This window comes from Schistocerca americana, chromosome 1 (assembly GCF_021461395.2).
Source record: "Schistocerca americana isolate TAMUIC-IGC-003095 chromosome 1, iqSchAmer2.1, whole genome shotgun sequence".
In the NCBI taxonomy this organism is placed as follows: domain Eukaryota; kingdom Metazoa; phylum Arthropoda; class Insecta; order Orthoptera; family Acrididae; genus Schistocerca; species Schistocerca americana.
Window position 1 is genome coordinate 1151949239 of NC_060119.1, and position 19564 is coordinate 1151968802.

At 40.6% G+C, this 19564-nt stretch overlaps 1 protein-coding gene across 1 annotated transcript in view; it reads left to right on the forward strand.

Moving 5' to 3' along the window:
* Window positions 1-13699: 13699 nt before the first annotated feature.
* Window positions 13700-19564, forward strand: part of LOC124551430 (arginase, hepatic) — a 69605-nt gene continuing 63740 nt past the window's right edge. Inside the window, exon 1 of the mRNA XM_047126440.1 lies at window positions 13700-14014. Within this exon, the coding sequence (XP_046982396.1) occupies window positions 13874-14014 (141 nt within the window). The 5' untranslated portion in view covers window positions 13700-13873. The remainder of the gene's footprint in view (window positions 14015-19564) is intronic.

Sequence of the window (19564 nt, forward strand, 5' to 3'; positions counted from 1 at the left end):
ACGCCTCTAGTACGCATTGCCGGTACTTTAAATAGCCGGCGCTACATATCCGAGGTGCTGGAGCCAGTTGTCCTTCCTTACCTTCAGGGCTCGGCCACAGCCATATTTCAACAGGATAATGCGCGACCACACGTGGCACGCATTGTCCAAAGGTTCTTCGTCAATAACCAGATTGAAGTGCTTCCCTGGCCGGCTCGCTCTCCGGATCTTTCGCCGATAGAAAACATGTGGTCCATGGTTGCTCAACGAGTGACCCAGATTACATCCCCAACTGCCACACCAGATGATCTTTGGCAACGTGTGGAAGCTGCTTGGGCTGCTGTACCCCAGGAACACATCCAACGTCTCTTTGACTCAATGCCGAGACGTGTGGCAGCGGTGATCTCCAACAATGGCGGCTACTCTGGCTACTGATTCTGGCAGGAACCACATGTCACAGACGTCTGTAAACGTAATCATTTGATACTTGGTCAACATGTTATCTACAAAATAAATTTTGTTGTGCTAGCTCTTGTCTTTCTTGGTGTTGCATTTACGGTGGCCAGCAGTGTAGTTAAGCTCAATGCGTTCTTCGATTTTAACGGCATTTCGCATCGTGAGTTCTTGCAACAAGGTCGAACGATCAATAATGAGTACTACTTGCAAGTTCAACGCTGTTTGCGTGAAGTATTCCGGAAAAAGCCCCCGGATTTGAGGCGGAAGTGCCCTTGGCTTTTAAAACAATATAGCGCACTTGCCCACACTTCGTTGGTTATTCGTGAATTTTTGGTCAAAAATAATACTATAATGTTGGCTCAGCCTCTATATTCGCCAGATTGGCTTCATATCAGTTTTCTCTGTTCCTAAAAACAAAGAAAAGCTTCAGGTACTTTCGGTTTGCAAAACTAGTGTGCAAAACTTAAGGGCGAAAGTAGCTTTCGTATAATGTGTCGCAGCCACGCAACATAGCTCCAGCAAACGTGGATAGTACATACCCCAGCGAGTTGGTGCAGTGGTCAGCACACTGGACTCGCATTCGAGAGGACGACGGTTCAAACCCGCGTCCGGCCATCCTGGTTTAGGTTTCCCGTGATTTCCCTAAATCGTTTCAGGCAAATGGTTCCTTTGAAAGGGCACAGCCGACTTCCTTCCCTAATCCGATGGGACCGATGACCTCGTTGTTTGGTCCCCTCTCCCGAATCAACCAACCAACCATATATAGAAAGTACTACAGCAGTATACTACAGAAGGTAACTGAAAGATATACGAAATGAGACGAACGCTTTTAGTCAAAGTCGATAATTACGGTGAAATCACCGCGATTCATTATGGTTCTCTGAACATATTATTAAATCGAAGATGAATGTACGTACACCGGGTGATTCTTATTAACGTTTAAAAAAACCTCCGAAACGAAGATGACGCTGAGGCAAGTAACTAAATACGAAACACATGGTGCCGCGAATGTCGACAAATACCCGCAAAGTAGATGACAAATGTTGAACATTCGACGTTACCAGACAGCGTACATCGCCATACATGGCAGCAGTTGGGCTTGTCGGTCCTACCCCGGTCGCTAGGCGCCCCTTTTTCTTTGAACACCTTTCGTGAATGTGGTGTGTTGTAAACGAAGAAGTTACAAAATTATTGTCCTCGCTGTAACCAAGAAAAAGCTGTTCTTATTTTGTGTTTTTTTTTCCTTTTGTGCCTTCTTTTTTTAAGGATGTAAATAAAAGCACTCCGTCTTCAGGCCACGAGTGGCCTACCGGGACCATCTGACCGCCGTGTCATCCTCAGTGGAGGATGCGGATAGGAGGGGCGTGGGGCCAGCACACCGCACTCCCGGTCGTAAGATGGTATTCTTGACCGAAGCCGCTACTATTCGGTCGAGTAGCTCTTCAATTCTTATCTCAATGTAAAAACATAATCGTCTAACACAATACCAAAAAATATATACCGTGTGCCACAAGCAAGACTCGAACCCTGAGCCCCAAGAGCTAAAGTCGCACGCGAGGGCCAGGAGCCACACAGACGCAAAAATCTGTCTTAAGGGGACCACGCCCTGCCTATCCAACCCATGTTAATTTAGGCAAGTATTTGACCCATTTCTGAAAAAAACTATTTGATGAAGGACCTTAATATTTTTACTTACATGATGCTAATAGAGTCAACTGTACTAAAATCTACTTTATCCATTTTATACTTTTTAAGAAATACTTTTTTATATTTGTTTACAAAAAATATTAAGCTTTTTTCTGCAGAAAATATTTTTTTGTGAACTTCCTGATGGGGGAATATTACTGAATGTAGTATCAGAGGTGGCTTTTTATGTTATGCAGAGTCTCTGAAAATTTCATTCATTTATCTATGATAGTTTCTGATATAATGGGGCATATTTAGTGAAAATTTTAGTTTGCGGGAAATTGACTTTAAAGAAAAAACTTTTGAAATTTGTTCCTTACAGTTAATTAAAACTGTCCTGCTGCATATGATGGCCCTTCTTCGGCCTCTAGCAGGTCTTCCAGCTTCTTTTTCAACTTCCTGGATGTTTGTCTTGCTTTCTTGGCCATGTTAGATGCAGACCTGTCTGCGTCGGCTATCCTCATTTTATCGCAATGTTGCAGCCCAGTGATCATATTTTCACCAGGATTAATTCCCAGCTTTTTCAGTACACAACACTATCCAATATTACCACAATTGAGTGTAATAACACATCATGAACTCCTGTTTCATTGTATGCATGCCTACAAATACAGTTTTAGGAAGGCAGTTCCAAATTATGCTGTTGAAACATTCATTTGGGCTCTGTGTCTGCCAATGCAGACATTTCCTTAGAAGGTCAGGATGAGCCAACTCTTTGAAAATAGGTTTAGTTGATGTAATAACACCAGCAGGAAGAGAATGCTGGTGAGAATAAGATTCTCCAGTTGTATTGCACCACGAATTTTCTCCTGATGGATACAATCCATGACATGGCTTATCATCAGTAGAAGACTTATGGAAGAATCTGGCCCAAACATCTCTCTTCATTGCCTCCAGATTTTCTTTATTTCTCCTAATTGCCTGCTCATAGTATACTTCCAAGTTTCCTATAACAGCTACTCGCAATCACACTTGAACAAAACTAACAGCGTGTTTGAAAGGGTGTTGTTTGCAAACAGCAGAAACAAAAGAATACCGACCGTTGCATTCCAAGGATAGCCAAGACACTCTGGAGTAAAAAACAAAATACCTAAACTGCAATGTAGAGGATATAAAGATCTAAAACATATGCAGAAAAGTGGGTGACAGAAAAGTGGGCGTGGCACATAAACACACGTGGTAGGAAAATGCTCTTTAAATGCTCGAAAAAATTTTTTTTCATCAAAATCCTTTTCAGAGTACTTAAATAGAACCTTTATCGAAATATGATGAAAACCGAAAATCGATTTTTTTCGACCTGAACCACGGTGTGGTCTCGTTTACTTGGGTTGGGATGGTCAGGCGCGACCGACCGATAGGCTCCGCCTCTCCGCGTGCAGCGAGGCACGTCGTCTGGTGACGTCACACTGTCAAGACTCGTCATCCTCTTTTCGGGTATTTCCCGTCGTTTGCTGCCTCATGCGTCTGATATTAAATTACTTGCCCCAACGTCATCAACGCTGCTCCGGGGGTTTTTAAACGCTAATAAGATTCCCCCTGTATATATAGTACGTAGGTACTACACTCTACTTGGCAATAAAACTCTCGTTAATTTGATTTTTTTTCCTCCGCCCCTCTAGATTATTTGAACTCCTATTATTTTGAACCGTCGCTAATTTGGATTTTTCCGCTGGTCCATTGAGTTTCAAATTATCGAGAGTCGACTGTACTTTAACATAAGATTACTGCTCTTAATGAGTAGATTATGACAGATTATTAGTTTTTTTTTAATTTGCCCAATAATTGCGTGAAATATTGATTTTTGTTGCACGTGGAAGTTGTTTGAAGGCCACCTGCAACTAGTACCGGGTTCCGGGATAGCGGTTTATTGACGTTGATATCGCCAGTAACGTAATCGAACAGTAACGGACCTATCCACCTGTTTATGAGCAATAACTTAACTGGCAGTCGCAGCACCAACCGTTGCTCTACTGCCAGCAGTGGCGTTCAGCAAATAATGCAACACATTTTTTTCTCGGCCAATTTCGGTTGATACAAAATGCGGACGTTATTGTGGGACATTGCGGAATATTCCCGCTTCACCCCCTCCCGTTCCACAAAGTTTCGTCGGGTAGCGACGCTATACGTAGCTTTCAAAATGGTGTCTGTAATGGAGATGCGTTTCAAGCAGAGAACTATCACTGAGAGTCTTTAGGCGAAAAACCAGAGCATGACAATTATTCATAGGCGCTTGCAGAATGTACACGGAGACCTAGCAATGAATAAAAGCATTAGTGAGTCGTTGGGCGAGGCGTGTGTCATCATCTACGTCTACATCTACATCTACGTGATTACTTTGCTACTCACAGTAAAGTGCCTGGCAGAGGGTTCAATGAATCACCTTCAAGCTGTCTCTCTACCGTTCCACTCTCGAACGGCACGCGGGAAAAACGAGCTCTAAATTTTTCCGTGCGAGCCCTGATTTCTCTTATTTTATCGTGATGATTGTTTCTACCTATGAAGGTGGATAACAACAGAATGTTTTCGCAATCGGAGGAGAAAACTGGTGATTGAAATTTCATGAGAAGTCCCGTCGCAACGAAAAACGCCTTTGTTTTAATGATTGCCACTCCAATTCACGTATCATGTCTGTGACACTATCTCCCCTATTTCGCGATAATACAAAACGAGCTGCCCTTCTTTGTACTTTTTCGATGTCATCCGTCTGTCCCACCTGATGCGGATGCCACACCGCACAGCAGTACTCCAGAATAGGGCGTGCAAGCGTGGTGTAAGCAGTCTCTTTGGTAGACCTGTTGCACCTTCTAAGTGTTCTGCCAATGAATCGCAGTCTTCGGTTTGCTCTACCCACAATTTTATCTATGTGACCGTTCCAGTTTAGGTTATTTGTAATTGTAATCCCTAAGTATTTAGTTGAATTTACAGCCTTCAGATTTTAGCTGATTTCTTTTAGTACACATGTGAATAACTTCAAACTTTTCCTTACTCGTGGTCAATTGCCACTTTTCGCACCATACAGATATCTTATCTAAATCATTTTGCAAGCCGTTTTGATCATCTGATGACTTTACAAGTCGGTAAATGACAGCATCATCTGCAAACAATCTAAGACGGCTACTCGAATTGTCTCCTATGTCGTTAATATAGATCAGGAACAATAGAGGGCCTATAACACTTCCTTGGGGAACGTCAGATATTACTTCTGTTTTACTCGATGACTTTCCGTCTATTACTACGAACTGCGACCTTTCTGACGGGAAATCACGAATCCAGTCGCACAACTGAGGCGATACTCCGTAGGCACGCAGTTTGGTTAGAAGACGCTTGTGAGGAACGGTGTCGAAAGCCTTCTGGAAATCTAAAAATATGGAAGCAATTTGACATCCCCTGTCGATAGCACTTATTAATTCATGAGTATAAAGAGCTAGTTGTGTTTCAGAAGAACGATATTTTCTGAAGCCTTGCTGACTATGTGTCAATAAACCGTTTTTTCTAGGTACTTCATAATGTTGGAATACAGTATATGTTCCAAAACCCTACTGCAAATCGAATTAGTGATTAGGCCTGTAATTCAGCGGATTACTCCTACTTCCCTTTTTGGATATTCGTGTGACTTGAGCAATTTTCCAGTCTTTAGGTGCGGATCTTTCTGTGAGCAAGTGGTTGTACATAATTGCTAAATATGGAGCTATTTTATCAGCAGAGTGTGAGAGGAACCTGACTGGTAAACAATCTGGACCGGAGGTCTAGCCTTTATTAAGTGATTTAAGCTGCTTCGTTTCTCCGGGGATATCTACTTCTATGTTTCTCACCTTGGCAGTTGTTCTTGATTGGAATTCAGGAATCTTTACTTCGGCTTCTTTGGTGAAGGAGGAAGTAGTTTCGGAAAACCGTGTTTAATAACTCTGCTTTAGTGGCACTGTCATCAGTGACTTCACCGTTGTTGTCTACATCTACAGCTAAGCTCTGCAAACCACCATGAGGTGCATGGCAGATGGTACATCCCATTGCACCCGTAATTAGGTTCTTCCTGTTCCGTTCAGCGCGGGAATAATGACTGCTTGAATGCCTCTGTGCGTACAGTAGTTACTCTAATCTTACCGTCTAGATCCCTGTGTGAGCGACACGCAGGGCATTGAAATATATAGCTAAAGTAATCATTTAAAGCCGGTTCTTGAAACTTTGTTAGTAGACTTTCTCAGGATAGTTAACGTCTGTCTTCAAGAGCCTGCCATTTCAGTTCCTTCCGTTATCTCTATGACACTCTCCCCTGGTTTAAACAAACCTGCGACCATTCGTGCTGCCCTTCTCTGTATGCGTTCAATATCCCATGTTAGTCCAATCTAGTACGGGTCCAACACATTTCAGCAGTATTCTAGGATGCGTCACACGAGTGAGTTGAAAGCAATCATCGCAACAATGTCGCGCAAATCTGTCCGAACTTGCGCATGCCGGCTGACAGCACACAGCCGTGACTCTTGCAATGCTTTCAGAAAATGCAAGAAACGACTCCGGCAAATTGCTGCAGATTTCAATGCGTGGCCATCAACAAGTATCAGGGTGAAAACCATTCAACGAAACATCATCCATATGAGCTTTCGGAGCCGAAGGTCCACTCGTCTACCCTTGCTGACTGCACGACATAAAGCTTTACGCCTCGCCTGGGCCCGTCAACACCGACATTGGTCTATTGATGGATGGAACATGTTGCCTGGCCGGATGAGTCTCGTTTCAAATTGTATCGAGCGGATGGCGTGTACGGGTATGGAATCCATGAATCCGTGGACCCTGCATGTCAGCAGGGGACTGTTCAAGCTGGTGGAGGCTCTGTAATGGAGTGGGGCGTCTGCAGTTGGACTGATATGGTACACCTAATACGTCTAGATACGACTCTGATAGGTGACACGTACGTAAGCACCCTGCCTGATCACATACATCCATTCATGTCCATCAATTCTAGCAGGACAATGCGACACCCCACACGTCTACAGAATGGCTCCAGGAACACGCTTCTGAGTCCAAACACTTCCGATGGCCGCCAAATTCTCCAGACATGAACATTATTTAGCATATCTGGGATGCCTTGCAACGTGCTGTTCAGAAGAGATCTCCACCCTCTCGTACTCTTACGGATTTATGGATAGCCCTGCAGGATTCATGGTGTCAGCGTTAGTCAAGTCCATGCCGCGTCGTGTTGCGACACTTCTGCGTGCTCGCGGACGCCCTACGCGATATTGGGCAGATGTATCAGTTTCTTTGGCTCTTCTGTGTAAATTTAACATGAGTGTGACCTTTAGTTTCATTCGACAGCCTGATGAAATCCTTCTTTAATACATCTATGAGTACTGTGGAACTGCATTGTCATGTTTGTTGGCCCACCCCTATTGTCAAACCAGATTGCAGTAGTTTTCATTGCACCACTTTTCATTAATTAATTTCACTTTGTTCCATAGATGGGGTGATCTGTTTACTAATTAGGTTACCAGTTACAGATCTTACTGGCATCATAGGGATGCTGAGCAGCCAACCACAGTCTCATACATTTCTTAAAAAAAAAAAAAAAAAAAAAGTAGAGCTTCTGGTAACTGCTCTGAAATCCCTTAGCACGAGGTGGATAAAGGAACGTAATAAATTAACAACTCGGTAGAAGTAAATGAAAGTGTGGGAGCATATAGCCAGAGGTGCCCTAGTCGTGCACCGAAAGCTGAACGTCACATGGCAAGAGGTCAGCGTGACCACAGCACCAAATGGGGCTGGTTCTGTAACACGAGACAGTTTAAGGGACGAGAAAAGACAGTGCGTGTCAGTCAGTGAGCAATTGGCAATTATGTTGAATTGCGGTGGCGTTCATCGTTACAAAATAGCCCGGAGACAACATTTGGATCTTGGATGACTTCACATGGGGAAGAATCATCGAGAAACTTGGGGAAGGACGAAGTGTGGCGAGTGAAGAAAAAGAGTTTGGTGTTGCTCACAGCATAGTCTCACCTTCATGGGGAGCTTTCAGAACGACAGGCACTGCTTCCCGACGGAGAGGCGGTGGTCGAGTACAGTGGCAGAAGCGACCCACGTCAGACAGGGGGTACAGTTGCAACCACATTCAACAGGACTGTAAGGCACGTAATCTCAAGCACTACAGTGGCACGGCAACTGCATGGAGATGGTCTCTTTTCCCGCCGACAAGTACGTTGTATTCCACTGGCACCTGCACACAGGCTGCACCGTTAGCGGTGGTGTCTAGGGCATAGAGACTAGACCAACGAGCAGTGGAGTCACGCATTCTTCTCGGATGACATCAGATTAAGTCTGAGTAGTGATTCTTGACGTACCATAATATGGCAACAGGTGGGGACCCAGGAGCGTTGTCGAACATGATACTGCCCCAGTTGTTATGATGTGGAAGGCATAATGTTACGTGGCCGTTCTGACCTACAGATCTTTGAACACAGCACACTCACCAGTCAACGGTATTGTGACACTGTACTCCTTTCCCGTGTTGCCTCTTTTCAGGTGTGCATTTGGCTCTGACTTCACTTTCATGGATGACAACGCACGATCGCATTGGACAGGAAACAAAAATAGGCTTAACGCCCCTTCGACAATGAGGTCATTAGAGATGGAGCGCGAGCTCGGATTGTGGCAAGGATGGGGGAGGAAATCGGTCGTGCCCTTTCAAAGGAACAATCCCGGCACTTGGCTGGAGCACTTTTGAAATATACAGGGTGTAAATTCTAAGCTGATAAACCCGAATAACTTATAAAACTAATCTTCATACGAAAAAATGTGTAGAATCCAAAGTTGATTATTTTCGAGGGGGACATCTGCTGGTTCTAAAATTAGCCTACCAACCCGGACCCCTGGGGGTAGGGCGGGAGGCAACTTTAAAATTTCAAATGGGAACCCCAATTTTTTATTGCAGAATCAGATTCTACAGAAAAAACTACGTACATTTTGTCATAAACATTTGTTTTGATTCTTGGTAGTTGGCGCTGTAATTCAAGAAAATCCATGTTCTCATTTTTGCGTGGAAAATGGTTACAGATAAATAAAAAATACTTATTTACTTCGTAAATTTTGATTCGCCAAAACTAAAACTCTCCCTCTCTCCCCATAGGGTGCGGTTTGAGACAGAGGAATTAGAGTTTTACAAAAGTTGACCCAAATATTAATTTTTTCCCCGCAGATTTTCTTGAATTACAGCGCCAACTACCAAGAATCAAACAAAAAGACAAAATGTACGTAGTTTTTTTTATGTAGAATCTGATACTGCAATAAAAAATGAGCCGGCCGCGGTGGTCTAGCGGTTCCAGGCGCTCAGTCAGGAACCGCGCGACTTCTACGGTCGCAGGTTTGAATCCTGCCTCGGGCATGGATGTGTGTGATGTCCTTAGGTTAGTTAGGTTTAAGTAGTTCTAAGTTCTAGGGGACTTATGACCACAGATGTTGAGTCCCATAGTGCTCGGAGCCATTTGAACCATTTTTTGAATAAAAAGTGAGGGTTCCCATCTGAAATTTTAAAGTTGCCTCCCGCCCACCCCCAGGAGGCTGGGGTAGTGGGCTAATTTTAGCACCAGCAGATGTCCTCCTCGAAAATATCAACTTTGCATCCTACACATTTTTTCGTGTGAAGCTTATTTTTCGAGTTATTCCGGTTTGTCAACTTAAAAGTTACACCCTGTATATCTTCCTTGTTTTCAAAACGATTATTTTCCAAATTTATGACTTGTCTCTCTAAGTTGCTTGTGTGCAATGACATATTGTTCAGTTTTACCTTTACAACATTTTAAAATTTGTGCATGGGCTGTGCACTGAGTACCACTTCGGTCAGCATGACCCCAACCTAAATTTTTGTTTTGTTTCTTGAATGTAACATGAAAACAAAATGACGAATGTTACGTTGAACAGATATTGTACGAAACACCTGCAACAATGAAACTAACATTTCTCACTTATTCTTTATATCCACTGTTGCCATTTCTTGCCTCAGCTGTTGTATATTGCCTCAGTTGATGCTGGTGTTTTGCCTCAGCGTGTGCAAGAACTACAGTATGACTAGAAAACGTTTGAGTAGTGCTGAGACCGGGAGGTGTGGCCGAGCGGTTCTAGGCACTTCAGTCTGGAACCGCGCGACCGCTACGCTCGTAGGTTCGAATCCTGCCTCGGGAATGGATGTGTGTGATGTCCTTAGGTTAGTTAGGTTTAAGAAGTTCTAGGGGACTGATGACCTCAGATGTTAAGTCCCATAGTGCTCAGAGCCATTTTTTTTTTAGTCGTAGTAGTGCTGAAATACAAACAATTTTGAATAAAGAAGAGGAATTAGCAGATATACCGTCTGATGACGATGAAGGGATTGATACTTTTATTTCTGGAGGTAGTGAACCAACTTAAGACTCTGATGAAGAAGCCGGAGATTTGGAAACTCTACTTCCTGAAGTTGCTTACATCTCAAATCAGAATGTTTTCAAGTAAGTACACATAATCTACCATATGTCTGCAAAAACTTTAATGATAGTACTAATAATAATAATATGTAAGTACATATGTAAAATAGTAATCCCATTTTTTCAGTTCGAGAAATGGAAATGAAACTTGGGGAAAAAAATCCTGTTAGATTACATGGGAGACAACCAGCATGAAATATATTGAAGACGGCTCCAGGTACCATGAGGCATACTGCTAGGAACGTAAATACTGTGCAGTCAGCATTTGAATTTTTTATGAAGCCAAGCGTTTTCCAGATTATTTTGAAGTGGACCAACAAAGAAGGTAACATTAGTTTCGGTAACAAAATGGACAGATCTTGATAGAGAAGAATTTGAATGCTTTCTTGGCCCGCTTATTTTTTGCAGGATTGTACAAAGGCCACAATGAGGGCACAGTGAATTTATGGAGCGAAGAGCCCTGATAAATTGGCTCCTATAGGGGATTTATATGAACAGTGGGTAAGCACATTACATGATGCATACGAACCACACGAGAATATTACAACCGACGAACAACTGGTAACTTTTAGGGGTAGATGTCCATTTCGCTAGTTCATCCCCTCAAAACTAGGAGAGTACGGTATAAAGATATGGGCTGCATGTGACAACACTAATTACTATGTCACACACCTGCAAGTATACACAGGGAAGGGCGAAGGCCAGCTTAGAGAAATAAATCATGGGAAAAGAGTAGTTTTAAAATTGACAGAACATTTATCCAGGAGTGCTAGAAGTGTCACAACAAATAATTTCTTTACAAGTTTGGAGTTGGCAAAGGAACTAGAACGAAAACAAATGCCTCTACTAGGAACACTAAGAAAAAATCTGCTACCTGTAGAATTTATCGAAGCAAGGGGAAAAACTGCAGCGTCACGTCTCTTTGGATTCCAGGAATCAGCTACAATAGTCTTCTATTGCCCAAAAATAGGGTAATATAGTGACATTGCTGAGTATTATGCATTTCAGAAAGGAAATGGGCGACGGCGAAGCAGCAAAACCTATTATAATCGTAGACTATAATACAACTAAATCAGTTTAATACACAATGGACAAGTTAGTCAGGACCTACACCACAAAATGTATGATAAGATGATGGCCCGTGTTTATTTTTTATAATGTTGTGCCCTAAATGCTTTCATAATTTGTCTGGACTAAAATCGTGACTGGAATAAAAAAAAAAAACTACAAAGGAAGAGAATTTCTTCTGGAACGAGGAACAAGTCCCAAAACAGAAGGCGGCGCAGTAAAGCTTTTCTTCCTCATCCTCCTCCTTCAGCAAAAGTGCATACCGGGGCGGTGCTCCCTATGCGAAAGTTCAGTGGATAGAAAACGTGCATAAGATGCTTTTCTTTTATCTGTAAACAACATTCTTTGTTTTAAATGTAAAGAGTTGCTTTGTTTTAAATTTAACGATATCTAAGATCAAAGATTAAGACAAGATCTGTAAATGCTCACATACATAGTTTACCTAGTTTCAATTAGTAATGTATGCTTTTAGATTAGTTCATTAAAATAAATAAAATACTGCCAGTATATGCCGTGCTAATTACTTGGGGTCATATTGAGCCCAGCAGTACTCAGTGTAACAAAAAACCCTGTGAGTCGCAGGGTTAAGGAAGTCGCAGGAATCTAAATCTGGAAGGCCGGACGCGGGTTTGAACCGGTGTCCTCTCAAAGGCGAGTCCAATGTGCTAACCACTGCGCCACCTCGCTCAGCGCGAGCGTATTGAACAGTGCAGGTGGAGGAATTCTTGAAACGAGAGGCTGTTCGGCGAAAGAACTGGCCAGCCCCCCCCCCCCCCCACCGACTTAAAAAAAAAGCACACAGGTGTATAAATCAACTCTTGCTTATGAAACAACTGAAGAGGCCCAGTTCGTTAATGCATTCGATATGTCTAATAACCGCTGGAACAATTTGGAATGTGCCTCTTCACAATGAAACCGAGGATGACAAACAATAAATCTGTTATAAAATAAGGAATAAAGTGAAACTGAAGGAATGAGTCATCGTAGATCACACTTTTAGATGCCAGCCTTCAAGGCCGGCATTTACTGTCCGTAGCTGAGAGAGTGCGTGCAGAAAGCATGAAAACTGTCAATGATTTTAGCAAACAGAATTGTAAGGAAGATCTTATTGTTATAATGACTACCCAAGCTGCTTTAAAATAAAGCGGTTTATGGTTTAAAAAAGACTTTATTACAGTCGCAACAGACGGTATTAGCTATATAACGTGTTGACGACGAGGTTATTAAGAGACGGAACACAAACTTAGAATGAAGAAGGAAATCGCCCATTTCCGTTTAGGAAACGCATACCAGCAGTTGTTTTTTTTTAAGTGTATGCTACATACAGTACCACATGAATCAAGACACGATGTTTATTATTGCTCTTTTACTTTGTAACAAATATGTTACTTGGCGTAATTTCAGAGTAAATACTGCTACGCACAGATGCTTCAAAACCAGTGTATTATACACACCTACTTTAACAGTTTTGTTAGTTTCCAAAGTAGCGCATATAGGAATTTTATTTTAAAATGTTGATATGCATTAAAACGTGCAGAACTTGTAGAATTGTGTTGTAAGCCTGTTTCTTGCAATGTTAAAATTTGTTGTAGTTCTCGGGTTGTATTGGCGAGTTTCTTCTTCCCCGATAGAAAATTCTGTTAAGAGTGTTTTTGTCAATTAATGGTCAGCACATGAAGATGGACTGGAAAAAATCGCGTACGGATGCCGGTAATACATTAACTACAAGTGCTTTGCAGGACAGAAAAACACGTAATTATCGAAAACCTTCATGTTTATGTGACATAGATCCTAGTACTTACGACCCATCAGCAAAAAAATGTGACGTAGACAAATATGGTACTTCCCATTCAGCGAGTAAAATTCTGATACTGAGTGGCCTGTTTAGATTGGGCAGCGAAAAAGCAGGAAACACGGTTCTTCACGGCAAATGTGTACAAAACATTCGATATAGACAGTTTTCCTGGTCATTCACTCATTGTTGAAATATTTGGTGTCGTAATCGGACAAACAGCTGCGTGTGTGCCGTGTGTTGACGATTAGTTGGCCGCTGGTCATCGGAGTTCGACAGTAGAGCAACTGTTGTGTAAACAGGCGCACGGACATCTATAAGGACCAGTGCGATCGGCAACGGTGACTGTTTGGGGGCGATCTGTCAGGTTCCGATAAGAGGGTCATCATAAGGCCAGCAGCGCCTTCTCAGTCCTGTGCCGTTCGTAGCTCCTGCTGGATGCTTTCGAAAGATGGCATCTTTTATGAGAATGACTTCGTCTGCGAAGACTGTTTTTAAATTCAGCACTCTGCTGGAAACCAAAAGAGGACTCGCCCAAAAAGTATTCACTCAGAAAGTATCAGTTATTGGCGTTCCCTTCAACAAAGGACAGGTAAGTTGTTTACGGCAGTCAGATATTTTGATTGTTGCCGTTTTGAAACAGTCTGCCATCTACTGGAGGCTTTAGAATATTATTTTTGTTTTTTTTCTTTGCGATCGCACAATGATGGTCTGCTAATAAGTTGTGTCGGAAAGTGAGTGGCAGGGAGCTAATTTTATAGTATTGCCAATCTGACGTCAAATAATTTATGTAATGTATACATAAAAATCGCGATGTAAGATATTTCTACTGATTGATGACTTATAAAAATGATAGGCTAAGCAATGGCTTCTGGCGTGCGGCCTATACCGTATCTAAAGACGAAAAAATAATGTCTTTTTCTTTAGTTTTTGGTATTCTGTATATGTCACTTACGGTATCCCACATTGTGCTATCGTAGCTAATTTAAAATGTTTATTGCTTCAGCTCTGTTCCATTGGTATAAGGCCCACATTGCAGCACACAGACCAATAGACAGGATATTTGTTACTAATTTGAGTGTGAAGGCATGTTAATAAGTGACCTCAAGAGTAGTTCGTGTCAAACATTTACCTGATCATTCAAGTCAAAATTTTCGACACTGTATCACTTCACCAGCAGCGTCTCGTTGATTAAGATGATAGAACTATATTGAAAAGGTGCAGCGATCAAGCTCCTGACAGGTCATACGGTATTGATTTTTGTATTTGTGCTTCACGTTACACGCATTTAGTCATTCGTGTTTTTATTTCAAACAGAGAACACACACAAAAAATTTCATAGATTTAACTTCAAAATTGCTTACTTAATGAAATATTTGTATATAAATCTTTCATCCCATATTTCACCGCCATAGGGCCTGAAATTCCATAAAGAGTGAAACATGTATTTTTTAAAAGTTTTAAATGAGAAGCGAAATTCCAATTTTCATAGATTTAGCTTTGAAAATGGTTTCGTAATGGGATACTTTCATTTTAAAAAATGCATCTCCCATTGAATGCCCTCAGCAGCTGAATTTCCAAAAATGCTGAATCATGTATTTTTTTATTTCTGACCGAAAAGCCAAATACCAATTTTGTAGTTCTAGCTTCAAAAATGCCTTATTAGCAATATATTTTCACAAAGCCTTTCATCCCCTATTTAACCCCCCTTAGGGATGGAATATCAAAAAATCCATTCATAAACAATGCTTGCAGTATAAGACAAACACTCTCGGCAAATTTCAAGTTTCTGTCCTTAGTGTTTTGGGCAGGGCAATGATGAGTCAGTGACTGAGTGATTTGGAACATTGCCTTTTTATATGAAGAGAGTAAGAAAGCAGCTACTTTGAAAAAAAAAAAAAAAAAAAAAGGTCACTGCCCTTCCTTTTACAATGGGTGGCTGCCAGTCATATCTACTTCTTGACACCAAGCATTCATGTAACTTTATACTGATTTCAGAAACTAGTATGTCTGTCTGTTTTCTGGACAGGTTAACAACCATTTTAATATGAACAATAAACCAAAGTTTGGTTTAGGTGACTACTAGGATCAGTTCTGAAATATTCCTTCACTTATTTGCTTTGTGGCTCTTTTTCAAGTAACTTGGTGCTCTGTGTCTAACGATCTTGAAATTAGTGTGTCCTGAAGCTCCAACCTTCCTTTCCAAATAACTTAAAATGGATGTCAGCATAATTCTTTAAAAGACCATGGCAGCAGTACTTTGACAGGTCTTCTCCACTTAAACTAATGCTTTATCTCTAATTGGCTCAGTATTAATATGACATTTAAATCTGCCTTGTCATAACCTATAAGTGCACACATGTATTTTTATGGTGTGGGGTGTTTTTTACCCCAGTTAGAAAAAAAAATATTTCCATGGAACTGTTCAGGAAATTGGAATGTACATGTATACATAACAACATTAGAGTATTTTAAAGGTATATTTAATGGCTATGAAGATGTTAACATGCAGTTGTCATAATGACAAAAATAAATCTCTCTACGTAATCAAAATCATAACCAATAAATTCGTTGCAAACTGAAAATTAACATTCCTTGCATATTAACGTACAGCAAGTCTTGTGTGTAGTTTTGGTTTTTTGGTCCTTTTGTTGGGGATACACCTCACATCTCCCAGATGATGATCTAACTCTCTTCTGTCTTGGCACTGCCACCCCAATGATGGACCTCACAGCAGATTTGATAAGTCAGGGAAAGCATTTCTTGGTGTTCCAGATGTTTTTCCCACAGAGCGCCATCCTTTGCTGTATAGATTAGATTCAGTGTTCGTTCCTTAGACCCACATAATGACGTGATTCTCATGGGTGTGAAACATGTTAGAAAGTATAACATAAAACATTTGAATATAATACTTACTACCCTGATCATTTGTTAGGGGATTGTCAAAATAGGTGAATACAATACAGTAAACTGGAACAGCTAATATTTACAGAATAGTATGCTGTCAGAATGAAACATTGTTATGCACTATTAATAAATTTATCATACACAAAATACCTAATCTTGACTATTGTAACCAAGTGCTGTCAAAACTGAAATCTAACAGACATTTTTATTTAAGCTGGCCTAACAGTCTCTGTTAAGATATTCATCTGCCTATAGAGTAGAAGTAATTGCCTATCAAAAAATCTTTCAAGCCCTGTTTAAATCATACTTTATCTGAAACAAAGTTTTTTATGGTTGCTGGCAATTTATTGAAAATGTATTATCCTGAATGTTGGACCCCTTTTTTGGACCAAGGAAAGTGATTGTAGGTCCTTATGTAGATTGTTCTTTTCCTAGTACTAATAATATGTATTGAGCTATTGGTTGGAAATATACATATATTACTTGCAACAAATTTCATTAAGGAATAAATATACTGAGAAGCAGTGGGTAGAATATATAAAGTTCCTTGAACATGTTTCTACATGACATGATGTTCTTGAATTTACACCACAAATGATTCTTATTGCACACTTTTGTGCACTAAAAACTTTTGTTTGATGTGTTACCCCAGAATATAATCCCATATGACACAATAGAATGACAGTAAGCAAAGTATTCAAGTTCTTTTGTATTTATATCTCCTACATCAGATATCATTCTCACTGTGAATACAGACTTGTTTAAGCGCTTAAGCAATTCTGTGGTATGCCTTTCCCAACTGATTTTATTATCAAATTGTAATCACAGAAATTTAACACTGCCAGTCTCTTCAATATCCGCATCCTCTGAATCATTACCATATTCATTCGCCCAGTGTTCTACATAGGAGATGCCATGTCTTTTATCGTGTTCAAATCTGAAATCAGTTCCCAAAGTGCAGTGGCTGGATTATCACACACACGGGGTATTTTTTACCCAGGCACTAGAATACACACCTCTACTCAAAAAGACAATGCATGAAACTGAGGAACTAACACATTGTTACAAGGAGAGATAGGTGGTTGAAAGGTATGTGGAAGGTCACAGTTGCAGTAGTAGTTAACTAACAATGCTACCAACATATCAAAGCTACAGCAGGGTATGTGCTTACAGTCAATATTAGTGTCACTTCCAAATTGTCAGAAGACTCTTTCTGATAAGTGTATCTACATAAACATATTAGTAAAATGACGTTGTTTGTAAAGTTGAGAGTTTTTTTTTTTTTTTTTTTTTTTTTTTTCCCACTGTAAAGATCACAATACAGCCTAATTTTATTTCTTTTTCGAATTAGCTTACATCCTTTGTGAGACAGTTGTTTGCTGTGTCTACAATTGGGTGTATAAAACTGGCAGTGCTATAACAAAAGTGACATATATTACAAAAATGATTCCACTTTGTATTTTGATCATAATCTGGATGTTCAGTTTTGGAGTTTTTAAACTATAGCATCTTGTTTATTAAATATGTTTTGTAAAATCGCGTATCTTTCCATCTCCCATTTCACTGATGTCAATACTGACAGCAAAATGGCCTGCAACTATAGTGTTCACTAAATGGAACTTTTACTTTTTATTCCCCCCTCTAGTCTCTGTCATTATGGTGGGTTTCTCTATTTTCACTACCACATTATAATTGCATACAATGTCCATAATGTTCTTAGTGTTGGCTGTATCGTCATTTAAATAACATACTTTCTTGAGAAAATCAAAAAGTACATACTTAAATTAGTCAAAGATATTTTTCATATCATCAATTGGAGATTGACGTACACTTAGTTTGTAGCGTACATCTGCCGCATGTATTAGTTCTTTTGCTGTTAGTTCAGAGCTCAGTACAGCAGTTATTTTACAGTCGGTTAATACAGAAGTAGGATGAAAATACGGCTATATACAGGGTGTCCCATGTATCTTGACCACCCTAAATAACTGTTTGTCCAGATGCAAATTACAAAATGTTTCAAGCAAATGTTCTGTAGCAGTCAGGAGGACATCAGTCAGCATGATTGCCTTCATTCTATCTTTGTTTTTTACAAAGGTATGAATAGCGGTATGACGTTTTTAAATGGCACCCTGTATTTTTTATTCGATAGTTCATTTCCTTTCCTAAAGACCTATTTAAAAATGTATCACAGTGTACCATTCACTGAAACACAATGTTATTAATTACATATCACAACATTGACATTGACACTCCCAGCGCTTAGTGTAGGTACTCGGGGTAATGGAACACATCTGCGTGCTGACATTGACAGAGCAAAAATGTAAACATAAGTAGAGTGCACACCTGTGATTCCGTCAACCATCGTCAGTTCAAGAGTTGTGTGAGTAGACTGTACACCAATGAAGGGAAGGTAGAAATGCTACTCATCTATGGGGAATGTAAGTTAGCACAACAGTAATTGCAATACTGTTTTCTTATATATGGGTACATTTAGTACAGTAGTTCAGTCTTTTTAAATACTGTTGTGTAGAGTAGGCATACAGTAAAGGCTGTCCTTCCTGCAAACTGCATCGACATAATATTTATTTTATTGTTGTTGTTGTTGAAGGTATGCAAAATGCTACACAGGCAGCGGAACTCTACAGAGAGTGATATCCTGACAAGAACCCACCTTCCTGATGGATATTTTCTCGTCTTGTTGCGACGCTTCAGGAAATGGGAAGTTTCAACCCCCCAAGACAACGCAATCGTCGTAGCACTTGCACAGATGAAGCTGCTGAAGCTACTGTTCTCGCTTCCATTGCTATGAATCCACATGTGAGCACATGACGACTTAACACGAGATTGGCATTCCTAAAACCAGTGTACGTCGTATTCTTACGCGTCACCGGTTCAATCCTTACCATGTACACCTACATCAAGAATTGCATGGGAATGATATCCAGAATCGTGTATAGTTCTGTTAGTGGGCACAGCAGCAAATCCTCGCCAATCCGAACTTCTTCTCAAATGTTCTACTTACCAATGAATGTTCCTTCTCAAACAAAGGACAGGTAAATACAAGAAACGTGCATTATTTTTCCTGCGACAACCCACGATGGCTTAGACAGGTGGATCATCAGTGTCAATGGAGAGTTAACATCTGGTGTGGGATGCTTGGTACTACAATTATTGCCCCTTATTTCATCAATAGTAGTCTAAACGGCACAACTTGTGCCAACTTCCTCAGACAAAT